We start from the raw sequence: 27,557 nt of genomic DNA, 5'->3' as shown, positions 1-27,557 counted from the left end.
TTGAAAGTTGGTACAGAGATTGTGGAACCCCTCATAATGGGCACATAATGGGCAGGAATAGTGGTAACCCAACATAGTGGGCATAGCAGATGTGTCACTGCTCCTTCACTCAGTGAAGGATGGTGGGAACCCCTCATAATGGGCACAGCAGGTGTGCAAAGTGAAAAAGTCAGAGCAGGGATAGTGTGAGCCCCTCATAATGAGCGCAACAGATCTGCAGACTTGGGAAATCAGTGCAAGAATGGTGGGAACCAGGGGTCAAGTCCTGGGGAAAAAAGTGTGGGAACTCCCACCCAAGATCCACTCCCCCACACGTTCATGCAGGACTTGAGCCCTGGTGGGAACCCCTCATAATGGCACAGCAGGTGTGCAGACCCATGAACTCAGTGCAAGGATAATGGGAATTCCTTATATTGGGCACAGCGAGTGCTCAGAGTCGGAAACTCAGTGCAACGATGTTGGGAGCCCCTTATAATGGCACAGCAGGTTTGCAGACCAGGAACTCAGTGCAAGGATAATGGGAACCCCTTATAATGGACACAGCAGGTTTGCAGACCCAGGAACTTACTGCAGATATCTCACTATTAGAATCCCTGAGAGACAGAAAAAAAGGTCAGGTGGTTTAACTCTCCAGCATCTATCAGACACTGGAATGTCACTTATGGGTGAGTTGACAATTAAACCCAGCACAGTGTCTGAGACACTGTGACACTTGAGTATCAATATTGTGCAAGTGAATTTTGCAGCTTGCAGTTCGGTCTTTGCATGTATGACAGGCAGGTTGGATCTGCATGATTTTAGCCTGCCATCAGTTACTGTGACTCAGCCATGACACAATGTCTGGGTAGTAGGGTGTGGGAGGGAGGTTGCCTGTGGCACTCAGTTAATTTGGCATTTATTGCCAATATTTTAGGCAGTCAGAAGGGACGTTCTGGTCTGAAGCAACCTTTTGACCCTGAAAAGTATTTGCTGTTATCCGGTATGACAGCATGTGGTCACATGGTGAGAGGCAGAAACACCAACTTATATCATCCAGCAAAAATGAGTTTATGAAAGAATCAAATTCTTTCTTTCCCTGTGTTATAACAGTTGCTGTCAAATGGTATAATAAATATATCTTGTATAGATCATGACTTGTAAAATACATATATAGTTGCCTTCTTAACAAAAGATTTGTTAAGCTTGGACAGCACAGCCAGGTCCCTGACCTCACTTTTCTTTATTGCAGCTAAGCAATACAGTTTGGTCACCGACCCACCCCCAGCCTGCTGAAGAAGAAAGTCATTGCTCTTCTCCATCTGCTCGCTTTTTACCTTTCAGTAGTCTATTGCCGCGAATACACGGTCGGAATTTCCGACAACAAATGTTCGATGTGAGCTTGTTGTCGGAAAATCCGACCGCGCGTCTGCTCCATTGGACATTTGCTGACGGAATTTCCGACAACAAATGTTTGAGAGCTGGTTCTCAATTTTTTCTGACAACAAAAGTTCTTGTCGGAAATTCCGATCGTCTGTATGCAATTCCGACGCACAAAAATCCTACGCATGCTCGGAATCAATTCGTCACATGCTCGAAATCATTGAACTTAATTTTTCTCGGCTCGTCGTAGTGTTATACGTGACCGCGTTCTTGGCGATTGGAATTTCCGACAACATTTGTGTGACCGTGTGTATGCAAGACAAGTTTCAGCCAACATTCCGTCAGAAAAAAATCCACGGTTTTGTTATCGGAATGTCCGATTGTGTGTACGCGGCAAAAGAGTTAGAATGACAGTACTGCCCACTGCTATAGAGCCTGTTTGTCCCACGTTGTTGCCCCCTCTTTGTTTGAGTGCTGATACCCATGAAGTTAAATAGAACTATAGACAAAACATTTTTTTTTTCAATTTGGATAGAAAAGAGTAGGGTTATAACCCCGGGAAGTTTTATTTTTGCCATCTTTGACCCATTGGGGATATTTCACTTCCTGCCCCATAGCCAAACAAGAAGTGAGAGAAAATCCCTTCATATTAAGGGAATCTCTTGGGGGGGGGGGGGGGGTCGTAAAGGTCACAAGAACTAGTGTCCCCATTGAAAGATTTCCCCTCAGTTACTTTTCTGGGGACAACCCAAAAATGTGGGATTTTCTTTTACTTTAACCTTCAATGATAATGGTAAACAGGACAAAAAGAGAGGGTAAATCTCCCTAATGGGGGGCAAACACAGCAATAAAAACTGACAGGTGTTCTAATCCATCTCCACTCTATCCCTAAACATTTTTTTTGCCCAAGTTAGTGATAGAGGCCAGGTATTCCCACTAGTTTTATGTATAACAATCTTTAGTTACTTTTTTGGGAATGCATAAATGGACAAAATTGTGGTATTTAAATGTAACTGAAGCTTTAAGCCCAGGTTCACACTGACAATAGGAATGAAATTTCAGAGACATCTGTGCGCGTTGCTGTACAGATGTCTATACAAATCGCACCCCGATGTCGCCAAAAGTAGTACAGAAACTACTTTTGGAAAACAGTGCGGCGTTGCACCGATTCAGACTGTCAAATCACATGCCAAATCGCTGCAATGGGAACCTGGGATAAAATATAAATATTTCCATTAGGCTGAATAGGGAGAACTCAGGTTTGCGCTTTCATTTAAAAAAAAAATATTTCTGAAAACAAATTGCCAAAAAATTAACATTTCGATGGAACGCAAGCTAACATGATGGAACTAAAATACATTTTTAAATGCAGCTAGTGGAAGTATGTAATTTTGTCTTTATATTTGCCTCTGTCTTCCTCTGAACAATGGCACTTTGACTTGAATTGTGAAGGGCAGCCTTATAACCAGGCAACTTGGAAGTTTACTTTTTACTGTACATCTGACAGTTCATGATCCATTCAGAAAATTAGAGTTGTCCTCTTGACCATGATGCAATGCTGCTACTGCAGATTCTATATATATTTGTATTTGAACTACTGTATGTATATCTGATGTGTACACCTTAAGTTATTTTTCCCCATCAAATATATTTTCCTTTTAAATTATACATAAATAATTATTGTGATTGGTTTTCATAATACTAATTGGTGGATTATGTGCCACTACTGGCCTCTAGTGGTAAGATGCATAACTGCAGTGTAATGGAATCACTAGTTACTACCTTAAAAGGGTTGTTTGTAAGGGGTTGTAAAGGTTCATGTTTTTTCACCTTAATGCATCCTATCTGTAGCACTACCCCCGTAGGAGCTGCTGGTTTAGTTTTGGGTCTACGCTCTGCCTATCAATCCCAGAAGTTTGGCTCGAACCCTCCCTTGGCAACTGGACAATAATGTAATTGTGGAACCCACTAGCAGTAGGGAACCACAATGATACCATACAGTACTATATATATATATATATTAGTGCTGTCAAACGATTAAAATTTTTAATCGCGATTAATCGCATTAATGTCATAGTTAACTCACGATTAATCTATCTAATTTATGACGAATTTCCCCACAAATATCGCACAATTCTGCAAGTGATTATAATTTATGATCGCTGTTTTCTAGCTGATCTAAAACCATTTTTGACGTAAAGGGACACTTTTGGACAATCTACAGTTTTCAGGCAGAAAGAATAGTTTTTATTTTATAAAAGTACATGTAGGACACTGGGCAGACCACTAGGGACAAGGGGGGTGTGTATTTTTTACATACAGTATACTGTAATCTATAAGATGACAGTATACTGTGTGTATTGTGTTTGTTTACTTTTTTGAATTTGGCGCCGTTCTCCGCTCCCGTGCGTCGTAACGTCGCAGGGAACGGAGATCGGCGGCAAACAGACACTGTGAATCGAGCGAGGAGGACCTGCCGAGCGAGGAGGACCCGCCAAGCGAGGAGGACCCGCTCGATCACACAGCGGGGTGGCATCGCTGGATCCAGGGACAAGGTGAGTAACTTGCCTGTGAATCCAGCGAGAAGGTAAGCCGCGCTGCGCCGCTGCACACTCTGCACGTCCACCCCGAGCGCTCCCGCATTAATCGCGCGATAAAAATATTGACGGCGTTAACATGGGTTTGCGTTAACGCCGTTAATATCGCGTTTAACGCACAGCCCTTTATATATATATATATACATATATATTATATATATATATATATATATGTGTGTGAGTGTGTAACTGAATACTGTTACCTTGGTGCTGGTCACCTGCCCCGCAACTGCAACAGACAGAGTCCCACATAAGATGTAGTTTAACCAAGGGAGAGATGTTTACTTGGTGAAGAAAATAAAACAGAATTTACACAAGCAACATTTGACTTCAAACAATGCACTGTAAGAGTCAATTGTATGCTGTTATATAACAGGTACAGTATTTGACTGTACAAAAGGACCTAATCAACCTGAGATCAGACCTGAGTAAGTACACGGTGGAGGGATTCCCCCAATGCAATGATGCCAGCAATGGGATACCTCTCCACCAAGCCCCACTCAGCTCACTGAAATAGCAGAACGACAATACAAGTGAATACAAACAGCTATATCACACCTATGAGTTTGTGAGCTCTTTGGCTCCCTCTAGTGGGCAATTCAGCTGACACGTGTCCCCTTGTGTCAACTTAAACAACTAACTGAACTGATGATTGTTCCTTCAAGTTTAAAGTAATCTTCTGCTAGCTTTGTTGGTGCACATGAGTATTTGTAATCCAACTAGAGATGTGAAGAAAAGAATAAACACTTATAGTACGTCCAACCTACAGTAATAGAGTCAATGGGCCAGATTCACATAGGTTAGCGGATCTTTAGATCCACGTAACCTATGTGATTTAAGATCCGCTGCCGCAAGTTTTTGAGGCAGGTGGTTAATTCACAAAGCACACAGCTCGCACTGCTGTCAATCAACTTCAATGACGCAGGGGGCGGGGCAGAGTCCTGTAGTCGGCGGCTATGGACGCCGACTACAGGACTCAGGAGCGCGCCCGCAAGGTAACCCCCTTGGGAGAGCGCTCCCTAGAGGGGGTTATCAGAAGCGAGGAGAAGCTGAGACAGAAGACGAGGATTGGGGTTACTCTGTTCAAAACGAGCTGCACAGTGGAGGCAAGTATGACTTTTTTTTTTTTTTACATATTTGAAGCTAAGGCTGAAATTTTGGTTTTATTTACAGCCCTGGCCAAAAGTTTTGAGAATGGCGCAAATATTGCTGCTTTAGGCCTGGTTCACACCTATGCATTTTTTTGTGCGTTTTCAGTTTTGCAGAAACACACTACAGTCCCTTTTTATGGTTTCCTATTTTTTCCATTTATGAACCGGGCTAGGGACTTTTTTCTGTTTTTTGGTTCCATAGACTTCAATGGATCAATAAAATGTATTGAAAAATGCAAAATGCACCTGGAATATGCAAACTGCAACCTGCATAGGTGTGAACCAGGCCTAAAAGCCTTTGACATTTGTGAAATGCTTGTAGTTATACTTCAGTATTCCATAGTAACATCTGACAAAAATATCTAAAAACACAAAAGGCCTGGTTCACACCTATGCAGGGTCCAGGCTGCATTTCCCAGCTGCATTTTTCATTTTTCAATACACATTTTTGATCCATTGAAGTCTTTGGAACCAAAAAGCAGAAAAAAGTCCATCGCCCGGTCCATAAAATGCACAGATGTGAAACAGAAAAAAGTCCCTGTCCCTGGCCGGTCAATAAGGCTGGATTCACACCTATGCAATTTTAGTGCTTTTTGCATTTTGCAGATTTGCACTACAGAACGAGTTCCATAGGAAACCATGTTAAATGGGCTGTAGTGCAAATCTGCAAAAAGCACTAAAAATGCATAGGTGTGAATCCAGCCTAAAATGCACAGATGTGAACTACATCCATAGGAAATAGGGGTGCAACGGATCAAAAAACTCACGGATCGGATCGATCCTCGGATCAGGAGTCACGGATCGGATCATTTTCGGATCAGCAAAAAAAAAAAAAAAGGGTCCGTTTTTTCATTGGTCCAAAAAAAAAAAATTTTTTTTTTTTTTTTTTTTTTTGCTGTAAAAACATCAAGATTGTACTTTAAGTCCCAAACAGCCTCACCTGCTTCCTCTTTAATCCACCCCTGTGAATTGCTATTGTGCTCTTTTTTCCCCCTTTCCCCCCCCCTCCTCTCACACCAGTGCTTCACTGCTAACATTCCCATTCAGCTTGCTAGAGCCCAGTGCACAGCGTGACACGCCTCCCCGGGGAGGCGGGGAGGCGTGTCACGCTGGGCTCTGGCAAGCAGACTGGCCGCCGCTCCGGAGCTAGGCCGAAGCCGGGGACTTTCCTAGGCCTAGGCTCCGGAGCGCTCCGCGGATCGCGGGGTGTGCCGATCCGAACGGGGTGGCCCGTTCGGATCACGGATCGGTGACGATCCGTTACACCCCTAATAGGAAACCATGTTAAATGGACTGTAGTGTGTTTCTGCAAAACTGAAAACACACTAAAGAATGCATAGGTGTGAACCAGCTGATAATTACATTGGGACAGATTCAGAAAGGGCTTACGATGGCGTATCTCCAGATACGCCGTCGTAAGTCCAAATGTGCGCTGTTGTATCTATACGTTTATTCGTAAAAGCAGATACGCCTGAATTTTTGCAAGAAACGACCGATGTAAGTCTCTTACGCCGTCATATCTTGGGTGCATATTTACGCTGGCCGATAGGGGCGCTTCGTAGATTAACGTGTCGAATATGTAAATGACCTAGATACGCCGATTTACGAGCGTAAAGTTACCCCTGCTATATGAGGCGCAGGTAATGCAAAGTATGGACGTCGGAACAAGCGTATATTTTTACGTCGTTTACGTAAGTCGTACGTGAATGGGGCTGGGCGTAGGTTACGTTCACGTCACAGGCATTGAGCCAGCGTATCTTAGGGCATAAATTCGACATGATTCTGAGCATGCGCGCGCATGCACCGTTCGTACGGCGCTTCATTTACATGGGGTCACGATTCATTTCAATACAACACGCCCACTACCAGCCTACTTTGAATTACGCGGTCTTACGCCGGCCCATTTACGTTACGCCGGCGCACATATGGGAGCAAGTGCTTTCTGAATACAGTACTTGCCTCTCCAAGTTACGTCGGCGTAGCGCATATGAGATGCGCTACGCCAAACTAAAGATGCACCGATCTCTCTGAATCCCGGCCATTATGTTTATGCAAAGAGTCAATATTTGCAGTGTTGACCCTTCTTTTTTAACACCTCTGCAATTTTCCCTGGCATGCTGTCAATCAACTTCTGGGACACATCCTGACTGATTTGCAGCCCATTATTGCATAATCAATGCTTGGAATTTGTCAGAATTTGTGGGGGTTTTTTGGTCACACGCCTTGAAGATTGACCACAAGTTCTCAATGGGATTAAGGTTTGGGGAGTTTCCTGGCCATGGACCCAAAATGTCAATGTTTTGTTCACCAAGCCACTTAGTTATTACTTTTGCCTTATGGCAAGGTGCTCCACCATGCTGGAAAAGGCATTGTTCCTCACCAAACTGTTCTTGGATGGTTGGGAGAAGTTGCTCTCGGAGGATGTTTTTGCACCATTTTTGGCTGAGAACATAGGTGTGTGCAGTCTATTGAATTAGGGTGTGCACCCCAAACTCAAACAAACACTACTGATCACCCACAATGTTCATTCAGAAAGGGAAGGGGATGGTCAATTACATATTTACCAGCCCCTTCCTACACTCATCCTAAAACATCCTTGCAGCAACAGCTGGCAGGAGAGGAGGGAAGCTGGTAGCACTGCAGGGGGAAGGAGGGATCCAAGGAAGTAGGGGGAATCTGTGCTGTAAAGGGTGATTAGGGTGTGCCTGGGCAGACCTGGCACACCTTGTGCGCACGCCTATGGCTGAGAAACAAACCCACACATGAATGGTCTCTGAATCCTTTACTGTTGGCATGACACAGAACTAATGGTAGTGCTCACCTTTTCTTCTACGGGCAAGGCTTTTTCCAGATGCCCCAAAGAATCGCAAAAACGAGAGAATGACTTTACTCCATTGCTCAGCAGTCCAATCTCTTTAACTTTTGCAGAATATCAGTCTGTCTGATGTTTTTCCTGTAGATAAGTAGCTTCTTTGCTGCCCTTCTTGACACCAGGCCATCCTACAAAATTCTTCACCTCACGTGCGTGCAGATGCGCTCACACCTGCCTGCTGCCATTCCTGAGCAAGCTCTGCACTGATGGTGCCCCGATCCCTCAGCTGAATCAACTATAGGAGATGGCCCTGACACTTGCTGGACTTTCTTGGGTGCCCTGAAGCATACCTCCCAACTTTCCGAGATGGGAATTAGGGACACCTATCACCAAAAGTATGCAGGCATAGGACACACCCCTTGTCACACCCCCTTAAATGAGAATTGTGCAAAATAATAAGATTGGTTAAACCCACAAGTGCTGTTTTTACTACTACTGTCTATTCCTTTATATTGGCATTTGGAATTTAAAAATGCAGCAATTTAGACAACAGATGAAAGGTTTAGCACTAGGAAACACTTTTTGATAGGTAAAAAGTGCATTTTATATACATCTATATAGATCAGACCAAAATGAGGGACAAATGAGGAAGAATGAGGGACAGAGGGACATTGTTCCAAATCAGGGACAGTCCCTTCGAAATCAGGGACAGTTGGGAGCTATGCCTGAAGCCTTCTTCACAACAATTGAACCTCTCTCATTGAAGTTCTTGATTATCCGATAAATGGTTGATTTAGGTGCAATCTTAGTCGCAGCAATATCCTTGTATGTGAATCTCTTTTTCTGCACAGCAATGATGACTGCACATGTTCCCTTGCATGTAACCATGGTTAACAGAGGAGGAACGATAATTTCAAGCACCACCCTCCTTTTAAAGCTTCCAGTCTATTATTCTAACTCAATTAGCATAACAGAGTGATTTCCAGCCTTGTCCTCGTCAACACTGACACCTGTGTTAACAAGAGAATCACTGACATGATGTCAGCTGGTTCTTTTGTGCCTGGACTGAGATGCAGTGGAATTTTTTTGGGGGAGATTAAGTTAATTTTCACCACAAAGAGGGACTTTGCAATTATCTGCAATTCATCTGATCACTCTTCATAACATCCTGGCGTATATGCAAATTGCCATCATAAAAACTGAGGCAGCAGACGTTGTGAACATTTATATTTGTGTTATTCTCAAAAAAGTTTATTTTAGTTTTGGATGAGTGTGGAAGAGTTAAAGGAACACTAAAGGTTTGTTTTTTATTAGATCAATTGATTGCTGTAAGCAACACCCTTTTTTAATATCACTTACCTCGTTTTTCCTTTTGACCTCCAAAATACAGTAATCCAGGTTTGAAAATACCATTTCATGTCACTCCTCTTCTTGCTTTCCACCAGCATCTGAGCCGTTTTGCATGGTGGAAAGCAGAATGTTCTCACCCCCTCCCTATGACTACAGCCCTGCGTGAAGATGCTCTCTTATCCCTCACAGGCATGGAGGCTAAGCCTAATGGGAACTGTAGTTCCCATTAGGCAGTGATGTAGCAAGAATGAATGCGCACCGCAAACCAGGAAGTCAGTGAGAATAACGATTCAGGAGTGCTGGAGGTGAATAAAACGGCTCGATTTCAACAGGTATCAAACTAGTTATAATGCAAAACATTACTTTTTACTTTATCAGCTACTGTCAGACTTTCCAGACCTGCGCACGACGATATACGTCCTGTTTTTAAAGATTGATATCTCGGTATCCGATAATGGCGGTCTCCGCGGCGGATTCGCCGCGAGATCGCCGTTATCGGTGGCGGGAGAGGGCCCCTCCCGCCGCTCTCCCGCGCCCTCCGCCGCTTACCGTAGCCGTCGGTAGCGGCGGAGGCGATCGGGTGCTGTCGGCTGGTGAGCGGCGACGAGACTGAAGGAAAAATCTCCTTCGCCCGTCCCCATAGCTCGGCTGGGCAGAAGTGACGTCAAAACGTCAGTCCCGCCCAGCCTCTTAAAGAGACAAATTTTTTTTTTGGTCATTTGAAAAAATTACATTTTTTATTTTTTTTTATTTTTTTTGCATTTAAGCCCAAATATGAGATCTGAGGTCTTTTTGACCCCAGATCTCATATTTAAGAGGACCTGTCATGCTTTTTTCTATTACAAGGGATGTTTACATTCCTTGTAATAGGAATAAAAGTGATCAAATTATTATTTTATTTTTTTCAGTGTAAAAAATAATAAAATAAATAAAAATAAATAAGAAAACAAAAAAAATTTTTTTTTAAAGCGCCCCGTCCCGACGAGCTCGCGCGCAGAAGCGAACGCATACGCGAGTAGCGCCTGCATATGAAAACGGTGTTCAAATCACACAAGTGAGGTATCGCCGCGATCGTTGGAGCCAGAGCAATAATTATAGCCCTAGAGCTACTCTGTAGCTCAAAAAATGCAATCTCTAGAATTTTTTAAACATCGCCTATCGAGATTTTTAAGGGTAAAAGTTTGACGCCATGCCACGAGCGGGCACAATTTTTAAGCGTGACATGTTGGGCATCATTTTACTCGGCGTAACATTATCTTTCACAATATATAAAAAAATTGGGCCAAATTTATTGTTGTCTTATTTTTTAATTCAAAAAAGTGAATTTTTTCCAAAAAAAGTGCGCTTGTAAGACCGCTGCGCAATTACGGTGTGACAAAAAGTATTCGAATGACCACTATTTTATTTTCTAGGGTGTTAGAAAAAAAAATATATAATGTTTGGGGGTTTTAAGTAATTTTCTAGCAGAAAAAACAGTTTTAGTCTTGCAAACACCAAATCTGAAAAACACCTAAGGTCTGGAAGTGGTTAAGAGGAAAATATTTTTGTCTTTACAACCCCTTTAACATACCTTTCAGTTTTTTGTTGTTGTCTGTATCCCCACTGCACCCTTTGCATTTGTCCTGATCTCCCAACAGATGGATTGGCAGGGGGGCCGGTCCCCTCAAATATTCAGGGTCAGTGGGGTTTGGGTGGAAGCTGGAGATGGAGTGTTAGGCTGTCGAACCTTTAATACCCCTTTAAGCACAACTGCAGTATTTATTGAATAGATTCAGTAGTTATTGACACAGTGACTTGTTTTGCAGGCAGGTGGTAATTCAGCAGAGCGGCAGAGTGGATCACCCATCAATCTTAATCATTATGCCACCAAGAAGAGTGTTGCTGAAAGCATGCTGGACGTGGCGCTCTTTATGGCAAATGCAACTCAACTGAAGGCCGTTCTCGAGCAGGGGCCAAGCTTCACCTACTATGTCACTCTCATTACCCTCATCAGTCTGTCCCTGGCTTTACAGCTGGTCATTGGAATCCTTCTCATTATTATCGGTAAGAGATTGGAGGGGTTACTTGGGGAGCATGGTAGTTAAAGACAGATTTTTTATTTTTAGCACAGGGGAGGGTCAATGCCTCTTCCAGGTTTTTATTGCTGAGTCATCATTTAGAAGATTCCCCCACACATCCACTCCGCATGGATCTTGCATGAATGCTTGCGTGATATTCCTCCAGGTACTCCGGTTCCCTCACATACTCTAAAGACATGCTGGTAGGTTAATTGTCTGCCATCTAAATTTACTTTAGATTGTAAGCTTCTTGAGGATAAGTACTAATGTAAATGTACAGTATGTAAAGCACTGTGTAAACTATTGGCACAATATAAAATTCTGAAATAAATACTTCCTGTCCAGGTTACAGGGGGTCAGCTTTACAGGAAGTGATGGAAACTCTATCCAGTGGAGACAAAGACAACAAAAACATTCCCTAGTACAGTGGGAAAAGGATACAGTGCATCCTGAAAGTATTCACAGTGCTTTACTTTTTCCACATTTTGTTATGTTACAGCCTTATTCCAAAATTGATTAAATTCATTTTATTCCTTAAAATTCTACAAACAATACTCCATAATGACATGTACATAAGTATTCACAGCCTTTGCTCAATAATTTGTTGAAGCACCTTTGGCACCAATTGCAGCCTCTAGTCTTTTTGAGTATGATGCTACAAGTTTGGCACACCTATTTTTGGGCAGTTTCTCCCATTCTTCTTTGCACAACCTCTTAAGCTCCATCCGGTTGGATGGGGAGCGTCGGTGCACAGCCATATTTAGATCTCTCCAGAGATATTCAATTGGGTTCAAGTCTGGGCTCTGGCTGGGTCACTCAAGGACATTTACAGAGTTGTCCCGGTAGCCACAGTCGCCCCAGTCTGAGGTCCAGAGTGCTCTGGAACAGGTTTACATCAAGGATGTCTCTGTACATTGCTGCATTTATCTTTCCCTCGATACTGACTAAGCTCCGAATTCCAGCCACTGAAATACATCCCCACAGCATGATGTTGCCACCACCATGCTTCACTGTATGGATGGTATTGGCCAGGTGATGAGCGGTGCCTGGTTTCCTCTGAACATAAAGCTTGCCACTCAGACCTAAGAGTTTAACCTTTGTTTTATTAAACCAAAGAATTTTGTTTCTCATGGTCTGAGAGTCCTTCAGGTGCCTTTTGTCAAACTTCAGGTGGGCTGTCATGTGCCTTCTGTCTGGCCACTCAGGCCACACATACAGGCCTGATTGGTGAAGTGCTGCAGAAATGGTGGTTCTTCAGGAAGGTTCTCCCTTTCTCCACAGAGAAACACTGGAGCTCTGTTAGAGTGACCATCGGGTTCTTGATCACTTCCCTGACTAAGGCCCTTCTCCCCCGATCGCTCAGTTTGGCCAGGCGGCCCCGCTCTAAGAAGAGTCCTGGTGGTTCCATACTTCTTCCATTTAGGGATTATGGAGGCCACTGTGACCTTCAAAGCTGCATACATTGTTCTGTACCCTTCCCCAGATCTGTGCCTTGGTACAATCCTGTCCAGGAGGTCTATAGACAATTCCTTGGACTTCATGGCTTAGTTTGTGCTTTAACATGCACTGTTATCTGTGGGACCTTATATCCAATCTTTCAGATAACCTTAACACTGAGGCATTAATGGCTGACCAGTTGCAGTACATTAATCCCCCCACCCGCCATGGTGCATATTACAAAAATTATAGGTAGCATACTAGCATTGGTAATGTCCCCCTCCCAGGGCCGGCGCTACCACTAAGCGGATTAGGCGACCGCTTAGGAGCGCACTGTTGCCTAGGGCGCCCGGCCGCTGGTTAGTGCACTCCAGCCCAGTGCCGCACTGTCCTCCACAGAGCTTGCACTGTTGCACACAATCCACCAGCGCCCTCCGCCCTAACATGTCAAGCAGTGCCGCCAGCACCACGGAGCGCGGCTTGTCAGGGACAGTCTCCTCCCTCCTCCACGATGAGCACACATCGTACAGCATCGGACATCCCCCCTGCGATCAGCCCTGAACCCATCACAGCTCCTGCGCTTCCTCCGTGTCCCGTGTGCCATGTGACAGGGGGATGTGGCCGCTCTCCTCCGGCTCTCAGGCTCTGCTGGTTACCTGGTGAGGGTGATGGGAAGGAGCAACCCCAGTGATCGGTGTGGTCGGGAGGTAGGTGCGGGGCAGAGGAGTCTCTGGGGAGGAAGAGGAGAAGTCGCTGTTTTTGCAGCTGCCACTGATTGATAAATTAAATACTGCGTGTAGTCAGACCATATGGATGGATGGAGGAGGGGGTGGGGACTGGACTTCATACATAAAACAAATTACTCTCCCCATATTGCACTTTTATACAAGTCAGAAGGCAAATGGCAGCAACAGAGACTGATCTGTATCAGACATTTGTAATTAGGGGTGTGTGTGAGTAGTGCCTTTGTTATCTTCAGTAAGGGGGGTCAGTGTATGTGTCAGGTAAGAGGGGTCAGTGTAGGGGTCAGGTAAGGGGGGTCAGTGTAGGGGTCAGGTAGGGGGGTCAGTGTATTGGTCAGGTAAGGGGGTCAGTGTATTGGTCAGGTAAGGGGGTCAGTGTATGTGTCAGGTAAGGGGGGTCAGTGTAGGGGTCAGGTAAGGGAGGTCAGTGTATGTGTCAGGTAAGGGGGGGTCAGTGTAGGGGTCAGGTAAGGGGGGTCAGTGTATGTGTCAGGTAAGGGGGGTCAGTGTATGTGTCAGGTAAGGGGGGGTCAGTGTATGTGTCAGGTAAGGGGGGTCAGTGTATGTGTCAGGTAAGGGGGGTCAGTGTATGGGTCAGGTAAGAGGGGTCAGTGTATGGGTCAGGTAAGTGGGGTCAGTGTATGGGTCAGGTAAGGGGGGTCAGTGTATGGGTCAGGTAAGGGGGGGTCAGTGTATGTGTCAGGTAAGGGGGGTCAGTGTATGTGTCAGGTAAGGGGGGTCAGTGTAGGGGTCAGATAGGTTACATGTGTTGCAAGGGCAGAGTAAAGTGAAGTCAGGGGCGCAGCGCGCGTGGGGGGGGGGCGTCAAAATTAGGTTTCGCCTAGGGTGTCAAAGATCCTTGCACCAGCCCTGCCCCCTCCGCCACCTACCCTCCCCCAATCGGATCTAGACAGTTCATTATTAAGTCAGTAAGATGGCCGCATCCCGCATGGCATTTGGCAATGAATCATTCATTATAGCACTCAGCTTAGCTTATACACACTTTTTGCTGAACTTGATGGATCCTCCTCCGTGGCTCCTCTTGGTTGCAACTTAGGCACTGTCAGCAGCTCTCCAAGCTCCTCCCATCCCAAATCTGCCCGTGAGTGATGTTATGCCACTGGAATGGGACTACTAGGGGGAGTGAAGTGGCAGCACTGACAGGGATGGCTGATCCTTGTGACGGGCGCTGAAGCGCATTGGGCACATTGTTACAGTAAGGTAGAGAGACTCAGACCACTACAGTACAGGTAGCGGCGGCTTGTGTGTACGGTGTGAAGCACTGCCAGCACTTGACCTGCGCCCCCTCCCTCCAGCAAATTGTACCGCCCAGGGCATCTGCCTCTTCCTTGTACCGGCCCAGCCCTGCTTATAGACAGTACAGTGGTGCAGTGCTCAAAGTGATGGCTGTGCGGCTCACACAGCCATTACTTTTACACAGGCTGGCTGGCTGATACAGAAACCAGCCCACTGAGCCAGCGGCCCATCTGGAAACTGTAGTCCCAATGGCCAGTACATTTCTGCTGCCCAGCCACTCACAAGCTCCCCTTCATATGTGGCGCCCATGGCACTTTCCATATGTGCCATACTTTGGATACCCCACTGGACAGGTGGGTGCCTTTCCAAATCATGTCCAATCAACTAAATTTACCACAGGTGAACTCCAATCAAGTTGTAGAAATATCTCAAGGATGATCAGTGGAAACATGATGCACATGAGCTAAATTTTGAGTGTCATGGCAAAGGCTGTAAATACTTATGTAAATGGGATTTTTTTTATAAATTTGCAAGGATTTCAAACAAACTTCTTTTATGTTGTCATTATGGGGTATTGTTTGTAGAATTTTGAGGAAAATAATGAATTAAATCCATTTTGGAATTAGACTGTAACCAGGCCCGTTGCAACAGGACAGGCAAACCAAGCAATTGCTTGGGGCCCCGAGCTAGAAAGGGGCCCCCAAGCTGGCTTGTCTGTCTGCCTGTTTTCTAAACTTTTCCCCACTTGCACTTGCTTAAAGAGTGGGTCTATTATTGTACGGTGCCTCACCTGGTCAACACAGAGGCCGAGGAGGGGAGCACAGCAGAGGGACTATTTCTTCATTTTCGGGCACATGTACATCATGCCGCCCCACTATTCTATGAGTCCCGGCTGGCGGAGTGATACAGCTGTGCTCCGTTCGTGTCCTGACTGCTTCTCTGAAGAGATGTGAAGAAGTTGAGCGGCTGGAGATCGGGGGAGCAGGAGGAGATCGTGGCTGCACTGGACACAGTGAGTGGGAATAGATGAAAGAATACTCACTGTGTCCTATTATTTATCTCACAGCAGGTTACAATCATCGCACAGCAGGGTCTCTGTCATGGCTCTGTGTCACATTGCTTTTGGGTGCTGACTTTGTTATGGTTGTATTGTTACAGTCTGTTATATACAATACAGCCATAAGTTAACTAAGCCAGCACTCAACAGCCATGTGGCATAGAGCCATGATAAAGCTATGATAGAGCTATGATAGAGCCCCTGCTTACTGTGCTGCCTGTGTGATAATTGTAACCTGATAATGATAATAAGAAACATGCTACTTTAAACATAGTTTAGGGGTGCAGTAAACGTGCAGCGGAGCTGAATTTTTACTGCCCCCAAACCAATCCCCTTTAACTGCTTCCCATCATCACTGACTTGGAGGGGTGATATCTCGGTCATCACTACAGCAATGATCGAGATATCATTTTTTAGCCCCAGCAATTCTTCTCAAGAAGCCCCTGGATTACTTTTACAGGCAGTGGAAGGGCATTCCACCGCAGACTTTACTGCTTTTAAGATGTGACCAGTAGCGTCCAGTTACTGGGACACAGTGAGAGGAATGGATGTCGTTCCTCCCACCGGGTGACGTCAGAAACCAGAAGTGACAAAGATTTGATCACTTCTGGCGCCACACACATATGTAAACAGCAACAAACCTGCATTTTTCTTCAAGTCAGGGTCAGGAGTGGGGGTGGGGGCAAGGGCATGGTTGAAGGGGGCCCTGTCAGATAGGCTGTACGGGCCCCACGATTTCTAACAGCGGCCCTGCTTATTCACCCAAGATGAGAGCCTCGGCCGCTCTGGACAAAGCACCGGACTGTTTAAGTTAAGAAGTGAGTGATTGGCTGCTATGCAGCGGGGCGGTCCCAGCAATCAATCACTCACTTTTAACATGAAAAGTCCCGCCCGTTGTCCAGGGCTGCTGTGCTTCTCATCGATTTGTGTGTGAATAAGGTAATGCTCTGTGAGGAGGGGGAGTGCTGTGCTGTTATGGGGACAGGAGTATACTATCGAGGGGGGTCTGTGATGAGGGGTCAGTCTGTGAGTGGGGGGTCAGTCTGTGATGTGGGGTCAGTCTGTGATGTGGGGTCAGTCTATGATGGGGGCACCAGTGTGATGGGGGGGGTCAGTCTGTGATGGGGGGGTCAGTCTGTGATGGGGGGTCAGTCTGTGATGGGGGGTCAGTCAGTCTGTGATAGGGGGGGTCAGTCTGTGATAGGGGGGGTCAGTCTGTGATGGGGGGGGGGTCAGTCTGTGATGGGGGGCACCAGTCTGTGATGGGGGCACCAGTCTGTGATGGGGGCACCAGTCTGTGATGGGGGCACCAGTCTTTGAGTGTGAGTGAACTTAAACTGTATCGCTATGTTGTGGTTCCTGTAGGTTTTGTGGAGGGGGGGGTCGGGGGGCCTCTATGTCCATTTTGCTTGGGGCCCCCAAATTCCTTCAAACGGCCCTGACTGTAACATAACAAAATGTAGAAAAAAGTGAAGTGCTGTGAATATTTTCCGGATGCACTGTAGGACTGCTGTAAGATTTTCATTGCTATGTTGCTTTCCTGTGCCAGTGACCCCCAATTCCTAATTTCTTAGCTTGTGTCACAGGACTGTCGCAGGGACAGGAAATTGGGAGGGAGCGGCAAACGATGAACCCACCACCCCCCCCCCCAGGTCGGTCGGTGCACTTATCTCATTTCAACCACCCCCCATTAGTTTTCAGTCTGTCAAACCCCCCCTCGTTGCTCAGTCAATCAAATCCCACACCCCCCCCCATCAGTCTGTCGAATGACGAACATCTCCCCCCCATCGCTTGCCGTCCGCCCATCAGCCTGCACTTACCCCATCCAGGTCGCAGGCAGCTTGGCCGACTTCCCCCTGCGTCTCCTCCCCTTCCCCCCCCCCCCCTGCTCCCGGCTAGTACAGTCGCTTCTCCTCTTGGTCAATGGTGTCTTAAGAACCGCTTCCTGATTGGCCGGGTGAAGAAACAGGCAGGCAATAGCGAATATTAATTTGCCATTGTCACACAACCGGGTGGGCCCTGAGCCCACCCTTTTTTTTAAGCCAATTAAAACCTCAGACTCTAATCACGTGCTTAAAAAAAACCCTGTTGAAATCCATGCATCCAACACCCTGCATGTAGATTAGGGTCCGGGCGCATGGATTAGGGGGGCAGGACCCCTGCGCCCCCTCTGCACTGATTAGGTCTGAGAGCTATTGAAAGGAATATCTAGGCAGGGTGCCCCTCTCACCAGCTCTGATCTGCCTGCATTGCCTAGAGAAGCACAGATGCCAAATGACAAAAAAAAATAGGTTTTTGGGCTGTAAGTGGTAAGCACACTTGACATGCAGCGTTGGGGTCCTGGGTCTGCTTGCCACAAGAGAGACTAAATGTATGGAATTTTTATGTTTTCCCTGTGTGTGAGTTTCCTCCAGGTCCCGGGTTCAGTGTCATCCTGCCAAAATGTGCTTTATTGTTGTAAGGTGTGAGGGGTTAGCTTGGTAGCGGGGTGTGTGACCCCTTGGATGGGTTCACCACACACTGAATTTATACAGACTGGTAGTCGAAGACGGTTGAAAACAAAGTTTTTGGTTTATTTTTCCATCTTGCTGGAAAACAATTGCAAGCATCCAAACAGCATAAACAAAATCAAACATAAAATAACTCCTAGCCACTTTGGGCGTCTACCTTCCACACAGGAACCTATCTATAGAGTCTAACACAGCCTACTGCTGGGTAGACAGTGCTGATGACAGCACAAAACAATAGACTTTTGATTTTTATCACACAGAAAAATCAATCCTCTCCTCACCTCCACCGAAGACCTTCTGGCACTGCTCTCCTTACTCACACAGACTCAGGATGATGCAGCCAATTAGTGGTAATCCTTTGAACTACTTATAGAGGCCTTAATTGCCTCATTCTTAACAGCTGAAGTTTTTCAACGGCCTTTAGCCTTTCTCTGGCTACGTTTGTAGCCGACGCCCGATAACCATCTGTGTATCGTCTAAACAAGGCAGAAATGTATGTCCCATCAGTGACAACACCCACAGATTTACCTGACTTCCTGTCACATCCCCCCCCTCTTGTTTCAACCCTAGGGTTGGGACACAGGTTGCCAGGCAGGAATATACTCGGGGCAACCCATCTGCATTCCCCACTTTAGCACCGGGGCGATGCGTTACCAGTTCAAGCTTTTTAATTTTCTTCTGAAGCTCATCTATCATGCTCTGTTTACTGTCCAGATCGGACTTGCTCTGTACGCTGCTCATCAAACGTTTCACCCTTTTTTCCAGTTCCTCATTTTCCTTGTTTACTTCATCTTTTTCCTTCTGTTGCTTATTAAGGGTTCTCTGCTTTGTTCGCAACTCTTGGTTTAGGTTTTCAAGGTCTTCTGTGAGGTTATTCTCTCTACCCTTGCTAGTTTTTAGGGCCTCTTTAAGCTTTAGTTGTAGCTCATTTAAATCTTCAATCCGTGCCTTTAAATCTTTGGTCTGTGCCCTCCACTTCAATGGGGCATGATCTGTCACCAGTTCAAACTGTCTACCCACGAGGTAGTACCGGAGAGAATCCAAAGCCCATTTCACCCAGGGGATTTGTATTCGTGTCATTATCTCTTGTTTTATTAAATTGATCACAAACAGCAAATTATCATATTCAGTATTCAGGCCCCACAGCTTCACTTTATTGGCTTCATACTGGGCTTTCTTTTTTTGACGGCAAGCTCTGGAAGCCAGCTTGTTTTTCTCCTTACGAGATCGCGGCCTGGCAGTGACAGGAATCTCTGACGCAGTTCACCACCAATCTGCAGAAGTTTTCTTGGATTTGGAGTCAGGTCTTCCACATCTGTCCTGCGAGATTTCTTCACAGTGTACTTGCCGTGATGCAGACCATTCTTCTGGTACATATTACTGGGAAGCGTGTCTCTGTCCCATTCAGACGGTCTCGGCATCCCTTCATGTTGAGAAGGCATTAATTGCTCGCTATATTCCCAGAAATACCTTCGCTTTCCTCTTTTCCTCAATGACACGGCAGTTATTTCTTTTCAAATCTTCAACAGAATCATTTTCATAACCTGGCTCTGAAAAGGTATCACTGATATCATGCTTGTCATCTTCATTGTCTTCTTCTTCCTCTTCCACCTCTCTAGTAAACTCCACCTGTATTGGATAGATCGCTGCATCACGAACTACAAATGGCTTAACTTTGAATGCCTTGATAAGAGCAGCTGCTTGATATACAGCCCCCATAGCTGCTGCTTCATCTGCATTTATGTTCTTTCCCAACTCCTCCTTGCCATCAGACAGTTCCAGCATGTACAAGCCCCGATCTGACTCTGTAGGATTTGTAATGTGCAGCCAAACCTGTTCCATTGTGCTTCCTGATTTAAGTCAATCTGTACTGCTTACTACAGGATTCATGCTCTCCGTGAAATATTTCACATCGCTGTAAATCTTAATTCCGTCAGCTGTGCCTTTACCTTTCAGTGGGGAGGCAGACATTGCACTTATTCTACAAATTTCCTGCATTATATCTTCAATACCTTCTTTGGTAAGATCCATTTCAGTCGTGTCATCTGCCCTGCAATCTTTTACCACAGCTTTGTAAAGTCCTTTATCTTCATTTGTAAAATTTTTCATTACAAGTGTCCCTGACCCAGTTTGATTAGCAAATTGCCTGTTAGATAGTGGTTTCTTGTCCACAGACCACTTGAGCGTGGTCTCTGTTTTTGTATTTTTAACCTTGCATATCATAATAACGTGGCAGTCTTCTGTGACCTTCCACTGCAACTGCTCCTCAAAATGTGGTCCTTGTTTTTTTCCATGCCTTCTTCTTCCATGCCATCTTGCTGGAAAACAATTGCAAGCATCCAAACAGCATAAACAAAATCAAACATAAAATAACTCCTAGCCACTTTGGGCATCTACCTTCCACACAGGAACCTATCTATGAAGTCTAACACAGCCTACTGCTGGGTAGACAGTGCTGGTCATACAGCACAAAACAATAGTCTTTTGATTTTTATCACACAGAAAAATCAATCCTCTCCTCACCTCCACCGAAGACCTTCTGGCACTGCTCTCCTTACTCACACAGACTCAGGATGATGCAGCCAATTAGTGGTAATCCTTTGGACTACTTATAGATGCCTTAATTGCCTCATTCTGAACAGCTGAAGTTTTTCAACGGCCTTTAGCCTTTCTCTGGCTACGTTTGTAGCCGACGCCTGATAACCATCTGTGTATCGTCTAAACAAGGTAGAAATGTATGTCCCATTAGTGACAACACCCACAGATTTACCTGACTTCCTGTCACAAAGGACATTAAATTGTTAGCTCCTTTGGGTACAAGGATTGATATGAGTGGTTCAGTATTCTTTGTAAAGCAATATATTTGTAGAAATAACATTGCATTAAAACTCCAGTCAAGTGCATATATTCATAGTAGTATTACACATATGGGGACTGCCAATGGATATTTAATCTTTATTTTATTTAGGAATATTTCTGCATACAATACAAAATAATACATATTTTAAAATCTTACAAACATCCTAAGTTTATTTAACCTTCCCCTCCCCTCCCCCTCCCACCTAGGATCTGATATTTTCGCCATCTTAACTTATTTCGGGCCCATCCGTTTCTATCATAGCTGCTGCGTACTTCTCTGTTCGCTTAAACTCACCCCATTTCTTTCAGGTTAGTCTATATCTTTTCTCTATTCCCTGCTCCCTGCTGCAAAGGTATTCCATCTCACACTCATGGTCCACTCTCTGTATCCATTCTTTTATAGATGGCTTCTCTACTTGAAGCCATTTTTTTGGAATCGGCGCCTTTGCAGCATTGAGCAAGGGAGGGACCAAGGTTTCTTTGTATTGTTTTTTGGTTTTATTTGTCCCATGGAAAAACACGTTCCAGGGGTTTTGAGGAATCCTTTCCCCGGTTATCTCCTTGGTGTAGTCTAGGATACTATGCCAATACTCTTTTATTTTTGGGCACTCTCACCAAATGTGTATTGTTGTTCCCCTTTGATTACACTCCCTCCAACACTGAGGAGACCTATTAGGCTGAAATTGATTAATTCTATCCGGGGTCAGGTGCCATCTTACCAAGCACTTGTAGTTAGCTTCTATCGTAGTGATATCTGTTGCATAATTATATACTGCTCCTATCATTTGTCTTTCATCCAGCTTTATTGCTAGGTCTTGTTCCCATTTTCCTATGAAGGGTAGGGCACCACTTTCTTCTAATTCTGTTAAATATTATACATTTGAGAGATTCCATGTTTCATAGGCGTTTTGATATTGCAAAGTTTTTCGATTAGGTTCAGTGTTTTCTCATCTCTGATTGGTTGAGAGATTGTGCTTACTAAGTGTTTGAGTTGTATTTACTCCCAATCATTTACCGATGCCTCCCGTGCATTGTGATTAATTCTGATCTTGTCCTTATTTTTCCTTGTGTCACTATATCTTTTAATTGTGCGTTTCCCATGTGTCTTCCCATCCGTGTCCCATTGCCTGGGGTAAAAAAAATAAAAAAGCACTGCCAATGGATATGTAATAATGGTCCTTGTCCAGGCACTTCCTGTAATAGGGTGACAACGATCTGTCCCTGGGCTTCTGCATTGTTGCCCTGTCACCCAGGCTTTTGATACCACAATATGTAGGCATGGTTCACTGTTATAATCATCAGGAAACTCGGCTGAGAAATACAATGGCCCGGGTTCACAAAGCACTTACGCTGACGTATCTTGATATACGCTGCGTAAGTGTAACTATGCGCCGTCGTATCTGTGCGCCGTGCCCACAGAACTAGATACGCCTGAAAATAGGCTTCATCCGACCGACGTAACTTTCCTACGCCGGCGTATAGTGGGCGCATATTTACGCTGGCCGCCTCATTGCAAATATGCAAATGAGGGAGATATGTCGATTCACAAACGTAGTTGCGCCTGGCGCATAATATACGCGGTTTGCGTAAGGCCTAGTACACACGAGAGGATTTATCCGCGGATACGGTCCAGCGGACCATTTCCGCGGATAAATCCTCTCGAGGATTTCAGCGGATTTGGATCCGATGGAGTGTACTCACCATAGGATCGAAATCCGCGCCGAAATCCCCTCGCGATGACGTGTCGCGCCGTCGCCGCGATGATGACGCGGCAACGAGCGCGACGCTGTCATACAAGGAATTCCACGCATGCGTCAAATCATTACGACGCATGCGGAGGATCCCTTCGGACGGATTGATCCGGTGAGTCTGTACAGACCAGCGGATCAATCCGTTGGGATGGATTCAAGCGGATAGATTTGAAAGCATGTCTTCAAATTTATATCCGCTTGAAATCCATCCCAGGGGATAAAAATCCGCGGAAACAGATCCGCTGGATTGTACACACCATAGAATCTATCCGCTGAAACCGATCCGCTGAGATTTTTCAGCGGATGGATCCTCTCGTGTGTACGGGGCCTCAGGCTTACGTCTGGCGTATATTTATTCCCCATCTATGAGACGTAACTCAAGCAAAGAACAGCCATCGTATTTTACGTTGTTTATGTATTAGTACGTGAATAGGGCTGGGCGTACGTTACGTTCACGACGTAGGCAGTGATCCGTCGTATCTTAGGGAGTAGTTCCGACTTGATTCTGCGCATGCGCACTGGGTTGCGTCCACGGGACGGCGCATGCGCCGTACGTTATTCGTATCTTTATTACGCTCAGTCCATCATTTACATGGGGTCACGCCTCATTAGCATGGCTCACGCCCACTTCCACCTACGCTGGCTTACGCCAAGGAAACCCAGCGTAGATTTGGGGGCGAGTGTTTTGTGAATCAAGTGCTTGCATCTGTGCGCTGCGTCGGCGTAGCGTATATTAGATACGCTACGCCCGCATAAATATGCGCCGATGTATGTGAATCCGGGCCAATGTAGCTATCACTGGTAAGCAGGTAGACATAAAGTGGCTGCAAAGAAGCTGCAGGAGATTAGCAACACTAGGATGTAATGAAGAATAAAAAAGTGAAATAAAACAGTGTTTTGTTGAGAAAAAAATTGGCTAATTGTTCATGATACACATAACTGTCATTCAATTAAGATTTAGATGTACTTAGATGTAGTCTTACAAGCTTTATTTGCCTATTTCCATTGTGTCTGTTCCCCTCTCCAGCTCGGAAGAACCTGAATGACGTTTCCAAGCATCTGGGTCTGGATATGCTGAACAATGTCGCGACCGTACTTGTGTTTATCACCGTTCTCTTCAACATTTTTATCACAGCATTCGGGGTGCAAAAGACGGGCTTGTACCACTCCAGGGGGCCGCGTGAAGTGCAATGAGGAACCACACAGGTATGCAGCAAGGAGACAAGTAATGTCACAGAGGTTGAAGCCACCAGCTAAGGAAGGGCCCCACCTTATATAACACAGGTTAGGTTTTGTGGTGTCAGTTGTAGGAGTTTTGGGCGAGGGTTTGTATACCCTTCAGTTTAGTAACCCCCCTGCAGCTTTAAAGCTGAACTCTATCCTTCCCTTTTAAACTTGTGCAACTTGTCCTGCGACTTGGGACTGCAAAGTCGCATGGAAGGTCGTACCCCATTATTTCCAGTGAATACCTTTCATATCTGTGCGACTTCAAAATCGTCCCTATTTTGGTCCAACTTTGATGCCACTTGAGGTCCTTAGACCTCAAGATTACACAGGCATTGCTTCAAGTTGTGGCAAAGTTGTGATGCTTTTAGGTCATACAAGTGTACAAGACGCCTTAACCACTTGCCTACTGTGCACATACACCCCCTTCCTCCCCAGACGAGATTTTAGCTTCCGGCACTGCGTCGCTTTAACTGACAATTGCGCGGTCATGCGACGTGGCTCCCAAACAAAATTGATGTTCTTTTTTTTCCCACAAATAGAGCTTTCTTTTGGTGGTATTTGATCGCCTGTGCGGTTTTTATTTTTTGGGCTATAAACAAAAAAAGAGCGTCAATTTCGAAAAAAAAAACACAATATTTTTTACTTTTTGCTATAATAAATATCCCATTTAAAAAAAAAACTAAAAATCTTTTTTCTCAGTTTAGGCCGATACATATTCTTCATACACATACATCGCAATAACCTGGTTTGCACAAAAGTTATATTGCCTACAAAATAGGGGACATAATGATTTTTTTTTATTTTTTTTTTACTAGTAATGGCGGGGATCTGCGTTTTTTTTTTGGGACTGCGACATTATGGCGGACACATCGGACACTTTTGACACATTTTTGGGACCATTCACATTTATACAGTGAACAGTGCAATAAATATGCATTGATTACTGTATAAATGTGAGTGGCAGGGAAGGGGTTAACCACTAGGGGGCGGGGAAGGGGTTAAATGTGTATCCTGGGTGTGTTCTAACTGTGGGGGGAGGGGGGTGACTGGGGGAGGTGACCGATCTGTGTCCCTATGTACAAGAGACACAGATCGGTCTCCTCTCTGCCTGACAGGACGTGGAGCTCTGTGTTTACACATGGAGCTCCACGTCCCTGCACAGTTACTGGGCAATCGCGGGTGCCCGGCAGCCATCGCGGCCGCCGGGCACGTGCACTGTGTTCCCAGTGACAAGACGGGTGCGCGCCCTAGAGGCTTTAAAAGACAGGACATCATATGACGTCCTGTCGGAACAATAGAGCATTCGGCCTGCCGTCATTTAAGTGGTTAAAGTCTTTGTACATTCAATTTTTTTTAATAACAAACAGGTTTATCCTTACCTACTCTGTGCAATGGAATAGCACAGAGCAGCCCCGATCCTCCTCTTCTTGGGTCCCCTGCCAGCGTTTCTGGTTCCTCCTCTTTCTGGTGTGCCACCACAGGAAGCCACTCCCAATTGTTGAGAAGAATGGGTGTAGATAGCGCTGGACTGACTCTATCAGTCAGTGTTGTAGATTGGTAGAGTGTGGGTAGAGGGAAAGAATTTGTTTCCAGTAGTCCGTGTCCAGTTAGGAAAAAGGTGGTGTTGAGCCCTGTTATGGGCTTAGGCTGCTTCCTCTGTAGCGCCCTTACAGTCGACTCTGCATGTAATGTAGAAGAAAGAGGATAAAGGAGTGCTCTGTGATCAAAGGTAATTCATTTGTATTTTATTTGAAGTTTCAGCAATAAAAAGAGGCCTCTTTTTATAGCTGAAACTTCAAATAAGATACCACACCACATCCACCTGCATCACTGCTTTGAATGGGTCACATTTGGTAGCAGTTCCATCTGCCAAATTTGACGGGTATTATAATTTTTTTCACATTGCCAGTGTAGCGATGTGTACTATCATGGCTGCTGGCCTTGTCAACTTGCGGTTCTGCAGTCAAGGTGCTATTAACTGTGTCTTAATTGCCTGTTTCTACCACCCTTGTAATTGAGATCAAAAGGAGGATTTCTTTTAATTTTTATAGATGCCTTCTCTCTTTTCCTGTTGTATAATCCCGGAGGGGGAATTTTGCCAACGAAACATACAGTAGCAATAGAAAAAAAAAAAAAAACTCAGGATATTACTGTTCGCTACTTCCTACAAAACAAAACAAAAAAAATTCTAGCTTTAGATACATTTGAAAGTGTTACTAAACAGTAAAATCAGTCTGTATATGCTGTAAAGCATGCTTGTTATACTCACTGTAGAACCTAAGGGGTTAATTCTGTGCATTATCTAAAAAGGCTGTTTGATCCCGCCTCCTCTGATCCTCCCCTTCTTCCATTGTCCTCAATCAATCTCTTGATAGTACAGAGCCTTGGGGGCAATTCACATGCTTAGTTTGGTGTGTATTGCTAGAGGATTTTCTTTTTTTTTTTTAAAGGGGGGGTGCATGTAATCAGCACAGGTCCAATCAGCACTTTCCAGACAGAGGGTGAGGGGTCCTGCAGCCTCATAGGACAGTCAGAGGAGAATGAAAACTTCCTACAATCTTTAACCAGTGCTTGGCCGGACCCTGATAGAAGTCAAAAGGGGGCTATATACTGCTGATGAGAAAAAGTCTTTAGCTGTTTATATTTACTAAAATGATTGCATTTCCATGTTCTGTGTACTGTGGGAGACCAGATATAGTGAATGCAGGGTCCTGGGTTTAGTAACACTTAATGTACAAAATGCTGGAGTGCACAGCTATATACAGTAATTGTATCTTCTCTCTGTTTTAGATTTACTATCCGATGTTCCTTTCCTTTCTCCTGATGCTGATCTTCTAACAATCTTCAACCACAAATGTTCACAATTCCTGTTATTTGTATGAAAATTAATAAATAGTCTTCTTCTTACTTTACTGTGATTTTATAGCATTTGTTGCAATCCAGGCTGCAATAAAAAACAATTATAAAAAATAAAATTGTATTCCTACAATGGACCCAAAGCATTATTTTATTTCAGCCAATACCTTAAATCTGTCTTCATACTAATCTGTCTTGGAAAAGAAAGATCAATTGCGCAACCTAAAAAGTGTATCCAATGAATATATAGCTAGATTCAGAGACAGTTACGCCGGCGTATCAGTAGATACGTCGTCGTAACTCTGAATCTATGCCATCGTAACTCTGAATCTACGCCGTCGTAAATTTAAGCGTATTCTGGAAACCAGACGCTTAAATTAGGCTAAGATACGAGCGGCGCAAGTCTCCTACGCTGTCGTATCTTAGGGTGCATATTTACGCTGGCCACTAGGTGGCGCTTCCGTTGTTTTCCACGTCGAATATGCAAATGAGCAAGATACGCTGATTCACCAATGTACGTGCGCCTGTCGCAAT

The 27,557-nt window shown here is 45.0% G+C and overlaps 1 protein-coding gene across 1 annotated transcript in view; it reads left to right on the top strand.

Moving 5' to 3' along the window:
- Positions 1 to 27,074, top strand: part of NINJ2 (ninjurin 2) — a 72,533-nt gene extending 45,459 nt beyond the window's left edge. The window contains exons 2-4 of the mRNA XM_040345269.1: positions 11,075 to 11,312; positions 23,968 to 24,146; positions 26,958 to 27,074. Of these exons, the coding sequence (XP_040201203.1) occupies positions 11,075 to 11,312; positions 23,968 to 24,134 (405 nt within the window). The 3' untranslated portion in view covers positions 24,135 to 24,146; positions 26,958 to 27,074. The remainder of the gene's footprint in view (positions 1 to 11,074; positions 11,313 to 23,967; positions 24,147 to 26,957) is intronic.
- Positions 27,075 to 27,557: the final 483 nt, after the last annotated feature.

This window comes from Rana temporaria, chromosome 3 (genome assembly GCF_905171775.1).
Source record: "Rana temporaria chromosome 3, aRanTem1.1, whole genome shotgun sequence".
In the NCBI taxonomy this organism is placed as follows: Eukaryota; Metazoa; Chordata; class Amphibia; order Anura; family Ranidae; genus Rana; species Rana temporaria.
Note: the sequence above shows the minus strand (reverse complement) of the source record. Positions and strands in the feature narration are given on the sequence as shown.